We start from the raw sequence: 23,247 nt of genomic DNA, 5'->3' as shown, positions 1-23,247 counted from the left end.
AATATCCTGTATGGCTGATAGAGATGTGAATATACAAATCAGAGAACATAGATATTAGCAGAAACTTAAGATTTCATATATTCTTTAACGATTGATACGGTTCTGAATCTCTAATTGATGGACCGCTGTTCTCGTTTATGGTTCTCTTTACAGTTTTGTAATAAATTTCTTCCTTGATTATATGATAATCCATCTTGATTCTTGATTCTATGGCCCTTATTTCCCAAGTAAACCTTGATTTTTCTTTTCCGTAATTACTACCGTTCCGGCCATCCTCGCCGCAAGTCTGCAACGATGTCTGTTTTTGGCTCATCTGGGCGGAGTCATCATTTGCCTAAAAAAGAAAAATTATTATTTATATTTACTTTTTAACACTTGTAAATATTTAATTAATTGAATTAAGTTTAAGTAAAGATGATTTAAAATAAGATGAGTTAAGATAAAAGTTAAATAAAATATTATTTTTTAATATTATTATTTTAAAAATTAAATTATTTATTATATTTAATATAAAAATTATTAAAATAAAATAAAATATTTTCATTATCTAATTGGAATAAAGACTCCGTGCACAGGTATAAAAGCTCCGTGCACGCCAGCAGAAAGGCATAAAGTCTATACGGATTCAAATTTTCAAACAAACTCTAAGCAGAGGCATAACGGCTTCGTGCACGCCAGCCCTGGTATATAATCATATGCTGCGTTTAATGAAACGGGTTTGGATGAGATGGAATTTTATATTTAGTTTAAAAGTTTAAAATATTATATTTTAATATTATTATTATATTGAGATTTGAAAAAAAATTAAATTGAGATTTGAAAAAGTTAAATTATTTATTATATTTTATATGAAGATTTGAAAAATATTTAATGATGAGATGAGATGAAAATTTTGTATCTTATCCCACCTTTCAAACCTGTCTAAATGCTTCACGCAATTATATTAGCAAGATTCTCACAGTACACAATCGGTATCTAAAAAATTCTACAAGTACATCCAGCAGTATTGAATTGCAGAAAGAATCACTTACAATTTAGCTAATATAACACCCTCTACTGATGCTCGTGGAAAAACAGACCAACTAAAGAGAAGTGAAATTAAGGCATTGAAGGAAAGCACACATATTATAGTCAAACTGAGGTTTTGAAAAGAGGTTTCCATAGAAAGTAAACCCTAATGGCTTTTCACCAAGATTTAACCTACCGAAAGTTCGAGAGATGCATTAACCGTGGAAAGCAGGATTCATTTTACAAGTGGTTTGAAGTGTAAGAGAAACTTGAGTAGCAAACTTTTGAGGATTGAGAAATGGTTTTCATTTTCTAAGCAGTCTGTGTATGGATGGAAATGGATACATAATATTTCTTTCTTCTTCCTCCTTTTTTTAAAAAATAATAATATAAGTAATGACATGGCGAAATATTGGCGTGCACAATACCTCCGCACTTGTGTCTATTTATAGCATAACTGTTTCTATTTTGATATTATATAAAATTGTTATTTGTTTTAAAAATTTAAACTGGTAAAAAGATGTAAATTTTATAAATTATATTTATGTATTAACAGAATCTATCAATAAAGACAGTAAAGTTGGCAAGTATTGTATTTTTTTGTGTGAATCTTAAATTTTTTTTTTTTTAAAGAGTAATATAGAGGTGCTCATAGAACAAATAATATAGACGAGATTCAATATATGATCAACGTTTGGAAATATGATATGAAGGAATATGTTGTTTTAAGAATGGCCAAGTAACCTCCCCCTAATCATCTAGATTGCGAACAAATAGAGTCACCAAAGCAGTGCACGCAACAAATTCACGAGGCGACGGACGCCCCAGCAAGGGATAAAACATTGTTGTACCAAATCAATTTTCTTTTTTTTTTTTTTTCTTCCTATAATAGGTGGCCACAGAGCACTTAGGCCGCCCCAATAAAACCTATATACAATTACTACATAAATCTCAAAAAAACGGAAATGGAGACATTTACTGCATAATATTTCGGTTGCAATTTCATTCGGCTCATCAAGTCTTATGCAAATGGTCATCACAGGGATGATTAATTTCATTATGTAAGAATAATATTAGATACAATTTTAAAATTTTTGAATTTCGTGCACTCTTTTTAAAAAAATAAGATTTATTGTTAAAAAATAATTTTTTCATATAGATCTTAGATTCATCCATATTTTTCAAAATGAATATGCGATACTAAGAGCCGTGGTGGTCTCCTTGGACTGTCCGGATTCACGAGTAAATAGAAAGTTGAATCTATATTGGATCTCACCTGAATCATTCCATCTATCCTCCTGATGAGAAGTTTAGTTTCAAACTCTGGTTCGAACAGAAGAAGTACATCATGCTAATATGCCTTGGATAGTGGTTTATAAACATATGTATAAAAAAAAATAACATATTTCATTTACCCTCTTTATGCCTACCATAACTAGTTATTTCAGTTTTCTACTAGTTGTTTTAACTATAACTTCAGCTCTATTTATTAATTTGAACAAGATACGACTTATTTGAAATTAATTGAATGAATAATTCAGAGTAAATGTTTCAAAGATGGTAAATCAGCCATTTTTCAAGATCGGACTATACTCACGAGCTTAATCCATATCCATCCATTTTTCGAAAGTGCATGCGCCACATCATCAAATATAGTCGGATCTTGACAATTTGAGGCTGGGGAACTTGATACAGCCAAACATGAAGCCCGCGAGCCAGTATAGGCCTGCGTGATGCCCACACATATGGTGTACAACTTACTTTCTATTAAAGATTAGCGGATTAAGAATTTGGTGATGTGGCGCATGCTACTCGTAAATGTTTCAAAGATGGTAAATCACCCATTTCTCTTTATACAAGGAAAAATAGGAAAAGAATTCTTCTAAAGCCAACTTTTTAAGCCTTTGAAAGAGAGAGAGAGAGAGAGAGGACTTATGATTTTGTGCTCTTTTTACAAAATTAATTTCCTTAATCGGATTGACAACTATGTTATAGAATTGGGTTTGGATCATTCCCACGTACCATACTTATTTTTATTTCTTTTATTTTTTGTAAACTAGTTAAATTTTTCTATTCATCATCCATACATTACACATTTGATAAGATAAAAAATTAAAAAATTAAACAATTATATGTGGTGTATAGTATAATGATGATGAGTAGAATTTTTCATAAATTAACTAGTATTTGTCATCAATATTTAAAGAGAAATTCTACAAAAAAATTACACAACATATATCCATCTAACCAATATGTGATTTGTCATCGTCATTTTCTTTAAGGAAAAAGTTAGGGATCTCGTTGGGAGCTCCCACTCCCTTTTTTTTTTTTTTTTTTTTTTTTAACTAAGAGGTTAAGAAAATATTATTTAATAATATTATGAAATTTTTTTAAAAAAAATATTTAAAAATGTTAAAAAAAATGATGTGATAAAAAAACAAAAAAAAAAAAAAAACCTTTAAATTTGACCTGCGGTGGGTAAGACCCACTCTTTCTTTAAACGAGTACGGCTATACATCAGTCGCACTCTCCGCACACTCCATATACAAATTTTTTTTTTTTTAAACGCAGTATAGGGTGTGCTGCGGTTGCAGCATACAGTAGGCTGCAATAAATATTTTCCCTTCTTTAAACACATATGTAAGACCCAGGCTCTGTCCCAAGCTAAAAATAATAATAAATAAATAAAATCCCCACCAAAAGGAAAACCACGTCGTTTCATTGGGGTTATTGGTTCTTTTCCTCTCTCTCTCCTTGATGGTTTTCTCCTTTGTCTTGTTCCCTTAAGTTTTCCCTCTTCTCCGTTCATCCCATTTTCTGTCTTTCCCCGTCAGTTTAAATTTCCTTATCCACTATGTACATTCCGTTTCCCCGCACTTCACACCTGCATATTCTCTCTCTCTCTCTCTCATTTTTTTTTAACAGCACCTTTCTCAGATTTTCCCTTTCCCACACATCTTCAGTTTCCTCCCCTCTAAGTTTTATTTTCTTCTCTTAGTAGACCAATTCTCTTCCTCACTCTCTTACTCTCCTTCAAGGAGAGAAACCCCTCAAGCCACCATGAAGCCTAACCACTGTACCCAGCAACGTCTGCAACCCACGTAGCATCAGTGGCCACTACATGGCAAACAACGTCCTGCTTCCATCTCCCTCCTCAAGCTACTACCTTGCAATTCCTAGACGTTGCCCTAGCACCGCCAATGAACCGCTCCCCACCTTCTAACGAGAGACGCTTCCATCGACCTAAAGCCATCCACCCAGCTGCTGACGACGGGAGCTCCACCACTTTACTGGGACTCACCCTCTCGGTTCCACCATCTCCCTATCTAGGTTAGCAGCAACAAACAACTCTCTCTCTCTCTCTCTCTCTCTCTCTCTCTCTCTCTCGTTTCTCCACCACGCAATTGGGAAGCGGAGTTTGCTACAGTGATTTTTGGCTCAAGTCACTGCCCCCACACACGGCGTCGTTCCTCTCTTGATAACCTCTACTGCCAACACTTTATTTTGTTTCTCTCTCGCCTATGTAGCTCTCAAATAAAAAGGGACTTATAAAACTTAATTTTACTAAGGGTAAGCTTTGAAGTTTTAATTATCTTGCCCGCCTTAGTGTGTTAGCCAATTTCTTTTACTGGGTTGTTCACACGGGCTTTTGGTTTTAGGCTTGAGTTAGGTTTTATGGTAAGAAATTATTAAGTTGGGGCATATATTTTAAGTTGGGCTTGGTTTTATATTATTTTATATTATATATATATATATATATATATATATATTAAGTAGGCCGATTTTGTGATGGGTTAGAGTTTTAAGTTGAATTAATTTTAATTATGGCAGAACACCAATACAATAATATTTTGTAGTAAGCTAAACTCAAAAGTGAATTTTAGTGTAAATGCCTTAAATATGCGATGTTCGAAAAGTCATTTTGTGGTTTAGTAGTAATTGGGTTAGAATAATTGGAACTATGGAAATTGGTTTGGTAGAGATGTTTAATTGCTTCGTTTATTTTAGATGTGTCAGTTTATTTGTGTTAATAGTTTGTATTAATTATGCTTAGGTGACGATTAATTTTGCTTGACACTGTTGTAAAGATTTTTAGAAAAATTAAAGAGTTAGGTAAGTGGAATTTCTTTGTTAGACTCCTCATAAAAAAAAAAAAAAAAGATGGACTGAGCAGGGCAGAACCAGAAAATTTGGATTGAGAGGGGGGCAAATATTAATTTTCAAATAGTCTACTTTATAAAACATCTTTCAAAATTTAATTTTCTTTAAATTTAAAAAAAAAAATCGGAGGGGGGAGTCCCCCCAAGCTCCTTAGTAGTTTCACCCCTAAGATTGAGGTTAACTTTATGAAAAATATGTATATTTTATTATGAAAATAAAATTGGACAACCTCGGTCTTTTGTTCTACATCACTCATTGTATCTAAATAAGAAAAGATAAAGATATTTTTGTTGTGATTGATATATATATGAGTAAAATTTTAACATTCTATTTCTGAACTCTGCAAAAAGAGCCAATATAAGATCTACAATTTTTTGGCATGATTACGAAAAGATGCTTTGAATATGTTATGATTATGTGAAGATGCTCTGAATCTGTTTTGATTATGTGAAAATGATATGATTATATTCAGTACTCTGTTTGATATGATGTGATATCTGAAAACCTTTGGCATGACATTCTAATTTTGTATTTAGCTTTGTTTTTGCTCTGACCTTACCATGGGTGTAAAACTATGGTCTCCGTTTAGGTTGATACCAACTACTCTGTCTCTGAGTACACCCACTTTAGAAACAAAGTGGTTTTCTGTATGTTCTTTCCGGTATGCACACTCGGGGTTCCGAGAATGATAACGGGAAGATTCACTTATGTTTGTGCCCGGTTTGGCAACTGGGAGGCAACTGAGAATAGCACAACCCTACCACAGGAGTTAAACATAGGTTCTGTTTTGATATGATGCTCTGATACGATATGACGAGAAATGATATGATGATGATGTTCAGTTATATTATGTAAAAGACTTTTGAATATGAATATTTGAACTGTTATGATATTTTGAAAACATGTTTTGGTTTTGCATCCTGAAAATAAAATGTTTTGTTTTGCATTCTAAAATCTGTGAAAATATTCATGTTTGCATATTAGTATATGTTCTCTGCTTACTGACTTGTTAATAACTCATCCCTTATCGCCATAATATTTTCAGTTGTTTTGGATGTTTCAGCTGAAGTTCAAGTATGGGGAACATGGGTAAGGCTATGTGAGCATAGTGGATTAAGTACAAAGATGATATTTTGGTTATTAGAGAATTTTATTCAGTAATTTTGTTTTACTTTGTTGACTTGATATTTTGGAAGGTTGATATGTATTTTGAGACTTAGTGGCGTTCTTAGTTAATTATTTTGTGAGTAGTTGGTTTAAAACAATGAGATTTATGTATAATTGAGAAGTAGAAGTTTATATATGTAATGTGAGATACGATATTTAAGAAGCAACTCTGCAACCCATTCGGGATTGGGGCGTTACACATATATATTCAATCATTAAGATAGAAAGACAAAAATAATAAATTACATATTGATTTGGTAAAGGTGGTGATATAAGACTTCTATGTAGAATTTCTCATAATTAAATGGATCCTACACGTAACTTGAAAAAAATTGTTTTTTACAAGGGTTTTGTAAATGTTCAACCAAAAAATCTACAATTTCTAATTGAATAGGTAAAACACTAACTTGCTTATCACTGCTACTAAATCAGCACCCGCAAGTCAAACGGATGCTTTTTTTGCACCCGATGCTAAAGCATGAGTGTTTTGTATCTATTGACTCATGAGCAATATTAGATGCAGTTATAAGTTATGCAAATATTGCGTACTTCTTTTAAAAAATATGAAATTTATCATTAAAAAATTATTTTTTTCATGTGATGCCATTTTCACTTCTTTTTTTTTTCAAAAGGAGTGCGCGATGTTTGCACACTCTATGACTGCAAATATCATTTCTCTTGACCTATTTAATAATTTTGATCAGCAGGTTGAGCTAACTTCATATGATGCAAACGACTTGTTTGACAAATCGTGTTCACTTGTTTGACAAACTACTTACTAAGAGTTTGTTTAGTAACACAATTGTATTTTTAGATATAATAAGATATTTTCTTTCCAAATATCATTTAAATAGAAAATACTTTTCAATTTTAAGTTTTCAACTTTTTTATCTAATCATTACTTTCCAAAACTCTCAAACAAAACATAAAAAAAATATTATTTTTTCAAATTAAAATAAATAAAAAATAGTATTCAAATAAAACTTTAATTTTATAATTTTTTTATTCAACTTTTTTTTTTCTCTCTTTACTTAAAATCCAATAAAATATAATTAACTCAAACTATCACAAATATACTGAAATATTTGAAGTATCCAAACCATAAATTATGTCGTTTTTATGCAGATTGACTGGATAGGGGATTAGGGGTGTAACCGATCCAGTTTGTTTTGGTTTTGGACATATTTTAGAACCGAATCGGTATATATTGGTTTTGAGATTTGAAGAACCGATACCGTACCAATTATTCCCTAAACCGGTACTTCCGATCCGGTTCGGTCTGATTTTTCCAGTATATTATATATATAGTATATATAATATGCTACATTTATTATAGTATATAATAATATAGTGATATATTATAATAAATAACATAGTGATATATTATAGTATATTATAATATATAGTGATATTGTATTAATATAATTACTAATACTATAGACTATAGTGATAATATATAGTTATTTATATAGGATTTTAAAATTTTATTTTATTTTAATTAGTAATTTAGCATATAATACAAGATTATTTTACATATAATTATATATATTAGATATAAAAATTGTATATAATATAAAAAATTAAAATATATATTTATATGAACTGGTCCGGTCCAATGTTAGAAAAGGAAAAACTAGAATCGAACCGATTTTGACCGGTTTTAAAAAAAATAGAACCGATACTAGACCGAACCAATTTAGAACCGGACCAAACTCATTCGGTCTGGTCCGGTTCACTTGTTTACCCTTTTTTTTTTTTTACCCCTAGATAGGATCCATTTGATTAGACATAACATAGCTTGACTAATCAACCCATTCACTACACAGCCCCAACAAATAATTGCATTACTCTAGTTCCAAATTAACTAGTTAATTTGATTATTTTTTAGAAGTGATAGTTGTAGTCGTAAGTGTGCAAGTCTTGTACAATCACTTTGAAAAAAATGAATATATACAGGACCCATATGAAAAAAATTAATTTTTTAATAGTAGACTCTACTCTTTTTCAAAGTAACTATACAGTACTTGCGCACTTTGCGACTGTATATAACATTACCCTTATTATTCAGATAATTTTGATTCGACTCACACAAACTCTCCCTAACTTCATTGTGTCGAATGAGATTAGTCAATTGGATCGTAGATTGTTATTCTTAATTTAGTATTTCACAATCACTTTGTCCGTATTCAATTTTTATGTCGACACCATGAGATGCAGGAAAATAGAAAAGAAGGAAAAACGTCTAAAAAACGTAGAATAATAAAATATTATGGAAACACGCAAATGCTTTCAATATTGTGGGCTTTTTTTTGGGTCTTGGAATGACTTATTAGATTCATTTTATTGGGCTGAGTTTAGATTGGATCACTGGGCTATTATTAGGTATCTATAGCCAATGTTATTAGGCTCAATCCATTATTTTTTTTTTATCATTCATTATCGAATGTTATTATTAAACCTTCATCTTTTAATTCCCTCTTCCACTCCACTGTTCATCCAAGCTTCGGTGGCTTTTAATTGCTCCGCACTTTTTAAGTGATGTAATTTAATTTAAAAGATAAATTTTAAAATTTAAATTTTATAAATCAAATTATATTACGTAAATGGTATATGGTATAAAGACCTTCAAATAATACTATTCAATAGACAAATAATATTTAAGTCTTGGAATATATAATCCCCGCATTCTCTTAAAAAAGTCGATAAATCTAAATTTCATACCAACAAAATTATTTTTTAATAATAATCCCCATTTTTTTTTTAAAACAAAATACGAGACTGCACGACTATTACCGATTTATTTATATTGAATTCTACGCAGCTGGCCATGGTCATGTGCTTTACAACTTCTTCGAAGTTTGAAGGTGGCATCAAACTCTACTACTTCCACGCTTCTTCGGTTCTCACGCATCCAACAATTCCCAATCCAACTAGGGAAGGCAAGCAAGTTCTAGTGCCATACAGAAGCTTCCTTTGCCCTTAAAATTCCTATTCCTGTAAGGAAAACTAGACTTCTTATTAACTGCTATAAAGTACTTTCCTTCGCCCACAAGTCCCTCACAATCAATTGCTTTCTGTAAACAAGAAATCTCTTTTGGTTTTCTGGGTTCTTGTTCGTGGAGTAAAGAGATCAGACGAAGGTCAATCATGAATTCCATGATCTTCACTTCCTTCGACGCCTTGTGTGCGGAGTTGTTGGGCCAAAAGGTGAGGGCTTCCTTCCCTTCCATCGCCAAGGGCCGCAGCGATACCGCCGTCGCTAGCATCGACGTGAACAACAAGCAACGGGGGGACTCACAGTCACAGCCACTACCGGCGACGTATGTTAAGAAGGAGAAGCAGCCGCAGCAGCGGAGGTCACCGCGGTTCGCACCAGAGTTGGATGGGCTGAACTGCTTCGAGACACTCGTCTCTTATTAGCGCTTCTGCTACGTTCGTTTGATCGATGTTGCGCCATATAAATGTGTTGTATGGCCGATAGAGATAGGGAACATTATACAATCAAAGCGAGTACTGTACATTCTTTGATGATTGATGTTGATTCTTATGGCTACGTAAAAACCACTGGTTCTAATTAATCTTTGAATCCTGTTCTCGTTCATGACTTGTTTTCTCTCTGTTTCTTGTTTTCTTGATTCCTATTCTTAGCTATGAAATTATCATGCAAAAACTCACCTTACAAGGAACTGGCATTGTAGAGGGACGTCTGGGGGTCTTTAATATAGACAGAAGATAATATTATGTTGTTCATATATCAATGTTGAAGCTTAAAGCAACGTACTCAACACACCAAAGAAGGGGAGGGGGCCATGCCAAAAGCTTGCCCTGCACGCCTGTAATGATAAATCTTAGACAATTATTCGAGCTGCTTTGTTCTTTTTTAAAAAAAAATTGCGTATCGATTGGACTCAGTTTCATCGTTGACAGTGGTGATCGGTGATTTTTTTCTCCCATCACAGCGTATAGATCAAGTAACTTACAATCTTGTCGAATCCAACTCCTTTCCAAATGCTATTTTTAAGTACGCCAGTATCTTGTTTGTGAAGAAGAAGAACAAGAAGAAGGAATTCGCTCTTGTAACGTGCATCCCAAATCCTGTGCCTGAATTCATATTTTCACGGCGCGATGATATCCCTTTTTTTAACTTTTTCTTATCTAATGATTATAATTTTTTTTTAAATTTACACAAAAAAATAAAATAAATAATTTAATTTTTTTAAATCACAAAATAAATATAATATTAAAAAAATATATTCTAACAATATTTTATTCAACTTTCAGTTTTTATCTCAATTTACAAAAACAAACTAGGCCGCAAGACTTTTTTTTTTTAATTTTCCTTTTAAATATCACTCAAACACAAAACACTTTTTAATTTTAAATTTAAATTTTCTCATCTAATCATTACTTTATCATTACAACTTTTACAAACTTTCAAATAAAACAGAAAAAATAATGTAACTTTTTCAAATTTTAAAATAAAAATAATATTTAAATAAATCTTAATTTTATAATATTTTTATTTAATATTTTCTCTATTATTTTTCAAAACCTAATAAAATATCTTAAATCATTTCATTATGATTCACAATATTTGTTCCCAGAATATAAGAATTTTCATTTCATCTCATGCCTGAACAACAAATTTTAAAGAATAAAAACTCTATGTGTAATCACTCGTGCGTACTCTTTGTGTATTTCACTAATGTGATTGACTGCGTCAATTTTTTTAATATAAAATAATTATTTTAACCAAACACATCAATGGAGTGCGCAATGAATATGCGAAATTGATTGTATATAGCATAACTCTTTTAATGCCACATTTGGATTGTGAAAGTGTTTCATCTCACCTCATCATTACAATTTTTTCAAATTCTTACATAAAATATAATAAACAATTCAAATTTTTCAAATTATAAAATAATAATAATATTAAAAAAATAATATTTTAACAATATTTAAGTTTTGACTTTTATAAAAAATTATCTTATTTCGTCTCACTATTTAATCAATATTTGAGAATCGTGGCAAATTTGGAGGATTTGTGAAGCCACGTGCAACAAAAGAAATACGGAAAGACGATTCAAGGGTAAGCGAACAGGGCACAAAAAGCTCGACTTTTGACATGAGATAGTCGCCATGACGCTCGTCACTTGATGGGGGACAATTCCACTTTCCTCGTTCTTCTTTCACATTTTGAGGGACTTCAAATCGCACAAAAAATTGTGAGCATTCTTAGGAGTGGAATTTCAGTGACATGCTGAAAGGTTTTAAAATCTAGCATCATGAGCATTCTTAGGAGCTATGGTATTGCTGATTAGTAGAGAAAAAATCATGATAGATTATTAAATAATAATGAAAAGTATTAATAAAATAATAAATAATAGTAAGATATTCTGATATTCTTAGGTTTCGTTTGGAAGTCAAAAGCATCTCAGCTCAATTCAAATTTGAGTTGAGCTTGCCATCCAAACGTATTTGAACCGAGTTTTGTCATTTAACTTAGTTAAAACTGTAGATGAACATAACATGTCCTTCTTTGCAGAGATTCCTGACTCTGCATTTAACCCAGCTTTTAATTTTTTTTTACCGGACCGTTATAACTCCTCCCTCTCTCTCTCTCTCCCCGTCTCTTTTCCCGTCCTTCTTCTTTTCCAACCCATCGACTAGGAAAATAAACCCATTTCCGTAAAATCAAATCCCTCTCTGCAGCGACTGCAATTTTGTCACCAAAAATTGTTTAAAATCTTTCCCAATTGCAACCTTGAGCTTCAAATTTAGAAAGCTACCGAACCCATAGTCATCCCCCATAGTCGACGGGTTGGAGAAGGAGATGTTCTGTTTCAACGAAAAAGCTTCCACTGTCAACTCCTCTAACGTCTGCAGCCCTCATGCTCCAACAGTGATTGAAGTTTGAAAATGGGTTGTCCTTCCCTACTGTAAACCCGCTGCAGCCTATGGCTTACATCCTTTCGGCGTGATAAATAAATAATGCCAATCAGAGTGAGCTTGTTCCTTTTTAAAAACTGAACTCTGGATCTGTTAAAAACTTTCTTTTCAATCTCTCAATTCATAGGTGCTATTGTTAACCCGTGTGAGCATCTCCTCTGATCACCTATTTGTTTCTTTGCGTATTGAGGTTCCTATATAATTCCCATGCCGATATCAGCCCAAACCACCACCAATTTACTACGGAAGCAAAGGTCCTCCAAGGTCAAGCAGATCAACCGAAGGGTTACCTTGAAGAGATCAGCAATCACGGGTCCTAGGACTCGCTCGTATCGGGTAAGCAACGAACTCAACTTTTCGGAAAGCATTTGACTACATGCATTTCAGAATAATTTACTCAAACACGTGGAGTGCAATTTTCCCTAGTCTTATACAAGATTGGTATCACCGAATCTATGAACAAGTAAACACTTACATATGTTAATCTGAATGGAAGATTTTATTTTTATAATATTTGGACTTTTGTTTAGGAACAAGATTTGAACATTCGGCTGGATATTGAATAATTGTGAAAAATATATGTTTTATTGTTCTATTCTTTTTTTTTTTTTTCAACTGGGTAGTGAGTCTTCCCGGCTAAAAGAGAAAGTTTTGCAACTTTTGTTTTTTTTTTTTCTTGGAATTAGTTTCAGATTAGTACTTTAGTTTTAATGTAGTTGAGTTTGGAATTTACTAATGATATATTTTAGTTTTGTTGGTTTATTGGAGTCAACATAAAGTTATTATTATTGTTTTTTTACATTTTTTTGTAATGAAATCATAGGAAAATTATTAGATTAACAAGTTTAGAATGGAGTTTAAAACCGACACATTACACCCTCAAATTATTAAAAATAAATAGTTTCACACCTTCATTTTATATAATATATATATATATATGTATATTTTAGGCTGGGTAGTATTTTTTTCATTTGTGGGTTTTACACCTTCATTCTAATTGCTTGTATGACTTGCAGCCCTACTTTCTATGCTCATCTGGCAGCTCTTCGTACAAGGTATTAAAACATTTTCAATACAAATACTTTGATATTTATCTTACTCGTATATAGGCCTCGATTCCTTGAACAATATATTACATGCATTTGACTTAAAACACAAAAATAACATTGCTATGCATTTAATATAGTGAAATTTACTAGTTTTGGACTTGATGCATGTACCATGTTTATGATGCATAGCAATACGTAAAAATATGGATTTAAATGCATTGTCTATTGTTTGCATTGTCATTGTTCACCATTAGCAGCATACCATGGATGACGTAGATGTTATACATGATCGTGAACTGTGGTCTGGTGGGTTGGAGGAGATGTTGGTTGATATTTTGTACCAAGAAACATTAGAGGCTAAATTGGTGGGGTCTAGAATTACAAACCGTGATACTACAGACCGACTTGTCATGCGCCTCAATCAACTTGGAATTAGGTCAGTTAATGCATTACAAGTGAAATGGAAAATTTCCCGTCTTAAGAAGACGCAACGCGAGTTTACAAATTTCCCATCACAAAAACTGTTGTTGCTACGGAAGAACATTGGGCAAACGCGATCCGGGTAAACACTGTCTTCATTTGGCTTAACCGTCATGCATTTGAAATTTCTTGCATTTTTTTTTATATAATTTATGGCTAAATATATGATTAAATGCTTTTATCAATTTGTTTCAACTTGTGTTATTATTTTATTTCTTAGGTCCAATCCTAGTGGAAAAAGTACAAGACCAATGGTTGTTCCAACTATGACATCCTCTGCACGATTTTTGATCAAGCCGTCTCAACAGAGGTCTTGCATTATGCTTCAACGCAGGAACCCCCTTCTAGAGAGGAGGAGCAGCACCTGATGGAGGAATTGAGGGCCCGAGGTCCCGTGTTGGGTAGTGGCGTTGGATTAGACTCGACCATTGATTTGGATGACATTTCCATGACTCCATCGACGCAAGGAGGGGTCTCACAGCGAAGGGCTCCCCGTAGGCGACGTAGGGACACAGTCAGACCAGCATTCTTACCAAAGCTTAGTGCTGCCATACAAACACTTGCCGCCACTTCTAAACAGCGGGTAGAGTTGGATGCAAAGATGTTTGAACTTTGCAACTCCAAGCGCAGTAGAGGCGAGGGATCGAATAGTGCGTCGGATGCAGGCTTTAGCAGTGTAGCACAATGTATGAAGTGTTTGCAGGATATCACCCCTCCCCTACCGTCGGACGTTCATCTTCGTGCAGTAAAAGCGTTTATGGATCCTCATGTCCTAACTGTCTTCCAGAACATGACCCCATCGATGAGAATAGATTGGGTTTGGTCACTAGGTTGACCATACCCACTCTGGTCTTGCTATGTTTTTCTAAACTAATGAGACTTTATTTTTATGTTTAACTTTATTAGATGGTGTATGATTTCTAACAATCTTATTTCGTGTTGTCTAATTTAAGTTCAAACTTGGTATTTGGTTTTAAATAATTTTGCATTGCTAAGTTCCTGCTCTATATGAATTCCTTTTATTCTTTGGATGACAAATTCATATGCAATATGTAATGTTTAATGTTTGTGTGAACATCTTTTTTTCAAAGGAAGGCATGGACAATGATAGCGATGCGTGGAATGATGACGACAATATCGAGGAGAATGACACGAGTGAGGAGGGCTCTACTAGTAACGCGTCAAGTACATTTGATTTTGATACATGGGCAGAATGGTACGCATGGTCTAGCCGTAATGATGGTACGGAAGAAGCGGTTCTTCTTTTGAGCATGTTAATGGAGGAGCAGCAATCCCATGCCCAACGTCGTATGCCCAGACCACAACATAACATTGGCTTGCGTAGTTATCAGTACATCATCTCAGTACTTAATGGACATCTTGACACCTGTTTCGAGATGTTTTGAATGGAGGTATATGCATTTCGGGTCTTATGTGATTGTTTACGTAGAGATGCTAGCTTGCGTGATTCGTCACGGTTGAGGAAGCCTTAGGAATGTTTTGCTACACTGTCGGACATGGTGTCGTTCAATGGAATGCAGCAAACTTGTTTCAACATTCGGTTGAAACTATAAATTGACATGTGTACAACGTAATGCGTGCATTATGTCGCCTATCGTGCAGTGTGATTAAACCGAGCCAGACAATTGGGGTGATGCCTTATATTGAAGGAAATCCAAGACTTTATCCATGGTTCGAGGTAAATATTGGCCATTACATGATCTACTTTCGTAGCTTAAAATTCTACAAATGTCAAAAACTGTTTGCATTTCGATATTTTGGAATTTATGAGAAGTTAAAACAAAATCTGCAGAAATGTCATGGTGCAATGGATGGGGTCATGATCAACGCAGCTACGTCGGCTTCCGTAGCAAATGCATACTTAAATCGGTATCACAGGATTAACCAGAATGTCTTGTGTGTATGTGATTTCGATATGAACTTTACATTCGTATATGCCGGGTGGGAGGGTACAGCCCATGATGCTCGTGTTTTAATTGATGCGTTGAGGCGTCCGGAAAACCATTTTCCATGGCTTGAAGAGGGTAATTTTTACACATTATTTTATTTGTACCTTGAAAGTTTGCGAGAATTTGGATTCTTCAAACATTATAAATGATTAATGTTGTATTCTAAATTTTCAGGTTATTATTATCTAGTAGATTCGATATTTTTCTGTACCGAAGGATTTATGCCACCGTATCTGAGGGTAAGGTACCACAGATCTGAACGAAGAGGCTCTCATACCTTCCAAGGATATAAAGATCTGTTTAATTATCGGCATTCATCCCTTCAAAATGTCATTGAACGAATTTTCGGTGCGTTGAAGAAGCGTTTTCGAATTTTAAATTTAATGCCCCCATACCTTCTAACTCGGCAACGATATCTTATTATTGCATGTTGTATAATCCATAACTTCATTCGCACGGTTATACCTAATGATCGGGATTTTCTAGTATATAGCAATCCCGATGATTATCCAGGAGTGGATGTGGATCAGAGCACTAGTGAAGAATCTCATGTTCCTGACATGTCGACTGCATCAGCACAAGCGATGGCCTCAACTAGAGATGCTATTGCATTACCTATGTGGGAGCATATTTGTGGTCAACAAGGAAACACCTAATTGCTAGTATGGTGTTGCAATTTTTTTTGTTACGTCAGTATGAAACAATAGATTGTCAATTCGGGACCCTTTATTTACATATATTGATGTTTAATATGTAAATAAATTATTAAATAAAATGTGGCCATGCTCCTGGCAGTATTTTTTCCCACTAATTCAATAATTTTTTATTTTTTTTTAACATTTCAAGAAGGAATTTACATACAAAATGTAGTGAAAATTCCGTTTTTACATGCATTGACTCATTTAAATAATAAAGTGATATTCTTTATTAATTTTGTTATTTGTAAAAAATTAAAAATAACAAAATCAATAAATATTTTATACAATCAAATAAAAACTTTAGGAAAGATATATAATGGTACTTGGCACTACTAATTTTACTCAAATCATAAATAACAAATAATAGAAATAATGAAATAAAAGTGATGAAAAATGAAAATAGTGAAATGGTAATATGAAAAATGATATGAAAGGAAACGGATAAAAAAAAATTAAAGAAAATGTAATATAAAAAAGAAAAATGCTACTCGCAACCGCCCTGGAACCCCCGCGGCATCGCATCTGACGTGGCAAATGCAACGACACCGTTTCTGTTCCCTCGAAGATAAAGGGGCTCTGGTGGCCACCTTTCCCATTTTGCCCCCATCCTCACGAAAACTACTATTTTCTTCGTCTTCGTCTTCTACATCCCCACAAAGCCCCATCGTCTTCTCCACGAAGTCATCGCCCCACAAAGCCACAACCCAGTTTTTGTCTTCTACACAATCAGTGGATTTTGATTCTAATGGGTATTATTTGCAAATTTTTTGCTTGCATTATATGGCTGACTGGAGTGGGTTTTTTCAAAAATATATGATACAACTCTGTTCTGCAACAACCATTTTGGGTTTGGGAGCACTCACAGCCGGCCATCATCAATGAACAGTAATTTATTTGGAAAGATAAAAAAAAAAATAAAAAAGAAACAATAGAAATACGTTGAAAATGATTTCAAAGAAAAAACCTAAGAAATGGGTTTGGCAAAAATCTGGATATGGGTTTGGAAAAAAAAATTAAGAAATGGGTTTTAAAAAAATATGTTAATGATGAAATCTAAAAGATGAATTTTTTTTTTTTCTTGGTGGAGAAACGCTTCAACATACCAATTTCATTTGTTTTGATAGGCTTTCAGAAGAAGCTGCTCTGTGGGAGAATACCCTCTTGCTCTAGTTTGCTAGCACTTGAAGAAGAAAAACTCAGCTTTTTGGCTTCTTATTTTTTTCTTTTTTTGCTTTTTAAGTTCAATTTTACTTTTTTAGTTTTTTCACTTCCACGTATGCTAGTCGGTTACCCCATGTTTGTACGTGCCGGTTGTACCTAACAATTTTGTATAAAAAATAACAATTTCAAAGAGTACGAAATTGTGAATAGTGAATACTATTATAAAAATAAAAAATAAATAAAATAAAACCGGATGGCATCTTTCCATTTTGCATGGTCAAGCTTGGCGCCTTAGCTACAATGCCAAGTACGACAGTATTTTTCCTTTGCTGCATTTGGCGCCAGCTACGGAAAGCATTTCCGTTTTTACTGTAATGTGAACAATATAAAATAATGATAAGATTCATTTCTTTTATAAATTCTCATAAATATATCTAAATTTATCTTAACATCCAAACATATTTTAAACTCATCTTAAGTGAATCTCACCAAACTCATTCAACAATCTCAACTCACTACTATTTATAAAAAACTCAACTCAACTCAACTCAACTCATCTCAACATCCAAATACAGCCTTAGTATCCAAACTAAGTGCTCTTTGTATTTCATAAACCATAATAATATGACCAAGTTTTACATATTTTCTGTGCTAACATCCTCTTCACACATGGAGACTGATGTATGACCAACTTATTAAGGAGATATACCATGATCTGGAAAAGTATATATGTACCATATTCTGTTGATTGTCATTCCAAGTCTCTTAACGCACAAGGATTAAATCAGCATATGGGATAAGTGAATAGGGGTTTAACTTGCATATGAGATAACTGGAATATTATCGTTATTTCCGGATCATATGAGATCCTTCACTGAAATTTCCAACTATGATAAATACAACCATGTGATCTCTTCTCTTCTCCAACCTAAAGCTGCTCTACAGCTCAAACAATAGGAAAAAGAGTAACACTTTCTATTCTCTGAAAGGGTGGTATGTAGGAGATCCGCCATTGAGCAATTTCTCAAATGAAGCAAAAAGCATTCTCAATCACATCCTCCTTCCAATTCTTGCAAACCTTCTGGCTACTCCAAATATAACTGCTTTAGTTACAAGCCCCCGGTCAAGGCTACAGGCAAGGAGAAGAGCTCCACCAACAACTAAAAGTTTTGGTATGTTCCTCTCCTCTGGATTCCGAGGTGAATCTCCGTTTTCAACCTTGGTCAAATCACTGTTGTTGTTTTCCAAAGATCTCAGGTAGTCTGCACTGACCTTAGTGTTGATCTGGGCCATGGAAGCACATTGTGAGAGTGGGGCTCCAGATGCTCTATGCCTTTGATATGCACGTAAACCAGGGTCAATCTTCTTCACAGCGCCCCACATGCCTTGCCGAACCCCAAGCTTTGCAATCTCCCATGGTATACCCATATCTTCATGATGAAACAGCAACACTTCACATGCAGTCAACTGGCCATCCTTCTTCGATTCAACTGGTTCATATAGAATGGAGACACACCATAGTCATTGAATGAATCCAAGGCAACAATAGATATCATAGACCAATACTGAAAATTTAAACAGCTGTCTATCATATCCCAAGAATGATAGGTTTTCTTTTTGATTCTGTTTCACCAGTGTGCAACCAAGAACATACTGATTAGGTTGCAGCAAGACTCATAACTAAGAATGAAGGTGTTCAACTCTGGCAACAACAAAAGTTCATAGGAATACATACAGCAACTTTTCATTTTAAAAAGAGACATAGGCAGGCATTACCTGCACGAATGCACCAACTTGAATAGTACAAATCAACTCGTCTAGGTTTGTTGTGCCTTGGCACTGACGTGCAGGGTACTCCCTAAAAAAAGACAAAACGCAAACACAAATTATTCTTAATTCAGAAACTTAAAGAAATCAAATCTGGAAAATATGATGAAACACATAGTTGTAAATACATCCCAACCAAAACAATCAGTTCAAATAGAGAAAAACTAAATTTCATTGCCTCCACAATCTAGAGGACTTAAGTTCACTAATGATATGAAGTGAAAGGATACCATTGAGAATGATCCAAGTGCCTCGTGCAGTGCAACTACAGCACATGGTAAATAACTAGCGATTTGCTCACATTGCCAAAATTTCAGATCCTAGAGTGACTCCCATTTGCCTAGGTTTCAAATGCTATGCAATAACCTGCTCTTTTGTTTTTGTTTTTTGTTTTTTTTTTCTTTTTTGTGAAAAGCAACCGTATTTATGACCTATCACAGTAATTATGAAGTAACATAAGTCATCAGACTTCAAATGTGATCAAGTAACAATCATCACAACCATATCTCCAAACCATAGCATTGTATCACATTCGCACCGGTGGATAGAACACAAGAAGTATCTGAAGACTAGTACAGCTCAGTTTTATCTGAAGACTAGTACAGCTCAGTTTAGATTGAGAAACACTTTCAACCCATCTCATCTCATCATTACAATTTTCACAAATTTTCACATAAAATACAATAAACAATTCAAAATTTTCAAATCTCACAACAATAATAATATTAAAAAATAATATTCTAATAATATTTTATTTAACTTTCAACTTTCCTCTTAACTTATCTCATCTCAACTCACTATCCAAACCTAACCACATCTAGTCATCTAACTGGCCAAATCTTCACGCCTAAGAAGATAATATGAACCCACATATGTAGATAGAATTTATGAACATATATGTACCACAGATCTCAAAACCAAGTGTTCCCCTCTGCAAATAAAAAGAAACCGCGGCACATAGAATGCCTAAAACTAGAAAACAAAGTTGAGAACAAGAATTTATAACTTTTCAAGTTTAAGAAATAAGCGAAAAGTAATCCCATACCTTTGTTACACAGTAGTAAGATCGTCCAGATTCCCAGATTCGACGACCTATTATATACTCCCGATCGCTACAAAAGAAAGGGAACTGCACAAAAAAACAAAAACATTATACAACATAAGCTAATAACACCGAAGGCAATCCATGCATCTAAAGATTACAAGGAAGTGCTCTCCATACCTTGCGCACCCACTGCACCATCATGGTTCCTGTGGTGGGACACTCCTCCAAGGTTGCAGAATGTATAAGCATATCATCCCACTTCAATCGAAACTCATCATCCCAGAAAAAATCCCTCACCAACTCAGGAGTGGCATCCTCAAACAAGGTCCTACTACGATATTGTGGGGGGCCAGTCTGGCAAAGCCACCAAAAGTAATCCGATCAGTCAAGAGTGCACACGCATGATATTCCAAACTAATATGATTTGAAAAATTCCTCGTAATACATGAGGTAGTTCTCAAACTACATATCCATAGGCGAGCATTTCAACAAATGAATGAAAAGATACCTCAGGATCTCTACGCCAAGCTTGATAGCCCATAGTCGGGGTAGAACGATCCATCATCTGAATCCAAGCAGGACCTCCATCTTTGTCCTCCACTAGCCGGCATAAGTGCTCTAAATCCTCTCCGGTCATTTTTTCCAGTTTTTCACCATCGAGCTGTGACGAGCTGCCCAAGTAAAATACAGCTGTTAGAACCGACCAAGATCACAGTTTCGATGTCAATTCCATTCCATGCTCTAATTCAAACCGTATGATTGAAAATTTGAAATTCCCGTAAGATTAAAAAAATAAAACGTTGAAAACCAACCAAAGTAAAAAACCCATCTCCCAGACATGACCCAAATCTCAATTCAACGATTGAACTCATTTCCACCTCCTTACCCAAAGCATTAAGAAATGAACGGTTTTCAAAAACCAAGACGTCTAATCCCTTAAATAACATAACAAAACCCAACAAACCTGGAATCGGATTCGGTGGCAGCAGGTGGCACAGAGGGACTCTCCTTATCATCTCCAATACAAGAAACGCAGTTGGGCAGCTGAAACTTCAGGGCGTTCAAGCTCGGAAACGAAGAGAAACACGCGGATAACAATGCGGTCGGTGACGCCGCCGCAGCGTCCTTGGACATAGAACAATTGGTCAAATTCTTAGCCCATTTGGGCTTCCATGCCCATCCAACCAAAAGGCCAACAATAATCGCCAGCCAAAGAGGCGCTATGAAGAGCATGAGCTCGCTGAGCACATCTAACATTGTGGGTCTCCGCAAAATCTCCAATAAAGCCGAAAGCAAAGCCATCACAAGGACCACAATGAAACGAAGCGACTCTGAAATGGAATGCTCAAGGACGACCCAGAAATCAAATTACGAAAGAAACAAAATTTGAAAGCAGAATCCTCGATTCAATGGGATTGGTGGGCGTCAAAGCACATAGATGATTCGAGGGTTTCAAGAGAGGTAGGGAATGAGATAGAGGATGAGCAACAAAAACCAGCCTCAATAAATTTAACGGAAAAAATAGATAACTAGAGAGAGAAGATTGATGCGAATAAATGATGAGATTTAGATGTGAGCTTTTGCAGCAGAGACAGGAGGCATAGAAGAAGAAGACAAGTATTCTCAGAAGGTGTTGTGGATAAGGATTACGAGATAAGCGGTAGAGAGATGTGGTGTTAGGATTACGGATTACCTTAGGTCCGGATTTTCTTGTATCTTCAGGCCGTTGAGATTTTTTATTTTATCTTATCTCTTTTATGCTCTCTTAACTATGTTTAGGGATTGGGGAGAGAAGTTAGCAATGCATGCACAACAAATGTTCGAGGAAATGAATGAAGTGGGAAGGTAGCATGAACGATAGATTTTATATAAAGAAAGCAGAGAAGGCGACGGGTGCGCGAAGCAAATGATCAATCTTCGAAAAAAGACTTCATTATTTAGAAAAAAAACAATGCGCATTGAAAATGTGCGGTCTATTTAATTGTGGGCTTTTCCTTTTACTGCCTCCTGCTCATTGGCCGCTCCACTCCCTATCATCGGATCTATAATATACGACTCCGCTGAGCACATGCCTCCCTGGTGTCACCGCGTTCTCTCTCGTTTTTCACGTTCTTTGACTTTTTTTTTTTTTTCATAACCTTTTTATGTTGGGCTTTATTTTATTTTTATTGAGATATCGAAGTATTTATAAATTATATGGTTAGACGTGAAATTATAAATTTATTTTATTTAAATAAATATGTATTTATAATATGATATACAACCATAACAAACTATATCAATTTGTAAGTTTTTTTTTTTAAAGATATCTTGATAAATCTAACAATTCTCTTGTTACGAAGATGTAATATCACACTATCTATAAGACAATAATATAGAAATATAGTATATAGAAATATTCCCATAATTTACAGGCAATTATTGATTGACATAGGAGTACGTAACACCTAATATCACCAAACTAGCCAGAAATAATTATTATTGAAGCTTTTTTTTTTTTTTTTTTCAAGGCTCCGACCAATTTCTAATGGGTCCCAATTAGTTCTCCCTCCCATTCAATTAGTAGCAAATGAAACTCGCCGCCGGTAAAGCCTGAAAAGGATAGCTTTTGATTTGGATCTCAATCGATACTCAAAATCGCGTAGCTAATCATGCAGATCAGACGCACGAAATGGTCAAAAAAAGAAAGAAAGAAACAGACATGAAGAAAACATGTAGAGATGTGTATA

At 34.3% G+C, this 23,247-nt stretch overlaps 1 protein-coding gene across 1 annotated transcript; it reads right to left on the bottom strand.

Moving 5' to 3' along the window:
* Positions 1-18,443: 18,443 nt before the first annotated feature.
* On the bottom strand, positions 18,444-22,407 carry LOC121234951. Its single transcript, XM_041131109.1, has 6 exons — positions 21,483-22,407; positions 21,027-21,189; positions 20,696-20,872; positions 20,519-20,602; positions 19,423-19,504; positions 18,444-19,136 (listed from the first exon to the last, which is right to left on the bottom strand). Exons 1-6 carry the CDS (start codon positions 21,818-21,820, stop codon positions 18,697-18,699), a joined length of 1,284 nt encoding a protein of 427 aa, XP_040987043.1. The 5' UTR covers positions 21,821-22,407; the 3' UTR covers positions 18,444-18,696.
* Positions 22,408-23,247: the final 840 nt, after the last annotated feature.

Source organism: Juglans microcarpa x Juglans regia, chromosome 6D (assembly GCF_004785595.1).
Source record: "Juglans microcarpa x Juglans regia isolate MS1-56 chromosome 6D, Jm3101_v1.0, whole genome shotgun sequence".
Taxonomy (NCBI): Eukaryota; Viridiplantae; Streptophyta; class Magnoliopsida; order Fagales; family Juglandaceae; genus Juglans; species Juglans microcarpa x Juglans regia.
This window is presented reverse-complemented; position numbering and strand designations above follow the sequence as displayed.

What these genes read in the sequence shown, in the direction of transcription:
- LOC121234951 (XM_041131109.1), bottom strand. Translation starts at nt 21,820, where the DNA reads ATGGCTTTGCTTTCGGCTTTATTGGAGATTTTGCGGAGACCCACAATG. An exon ending in GCCACCGAATCCGATTCCAG is followed by an intron (nt 21,190 to 21,482) that starts GTTTGTTGGGTT and finishes TTACTTGGGCAG; the next exon opens with CTCGTCACAGCTCGATGGTG. An exon ending in CTTACTACTGTGTAACAAAG is followed by an intron (nt 19,505 to 20,518) that starts GTATGGGATTAC and finishes GTCTTTTTTTAG; the next exon opens with GGAGTACCCTGCACGTCAGT.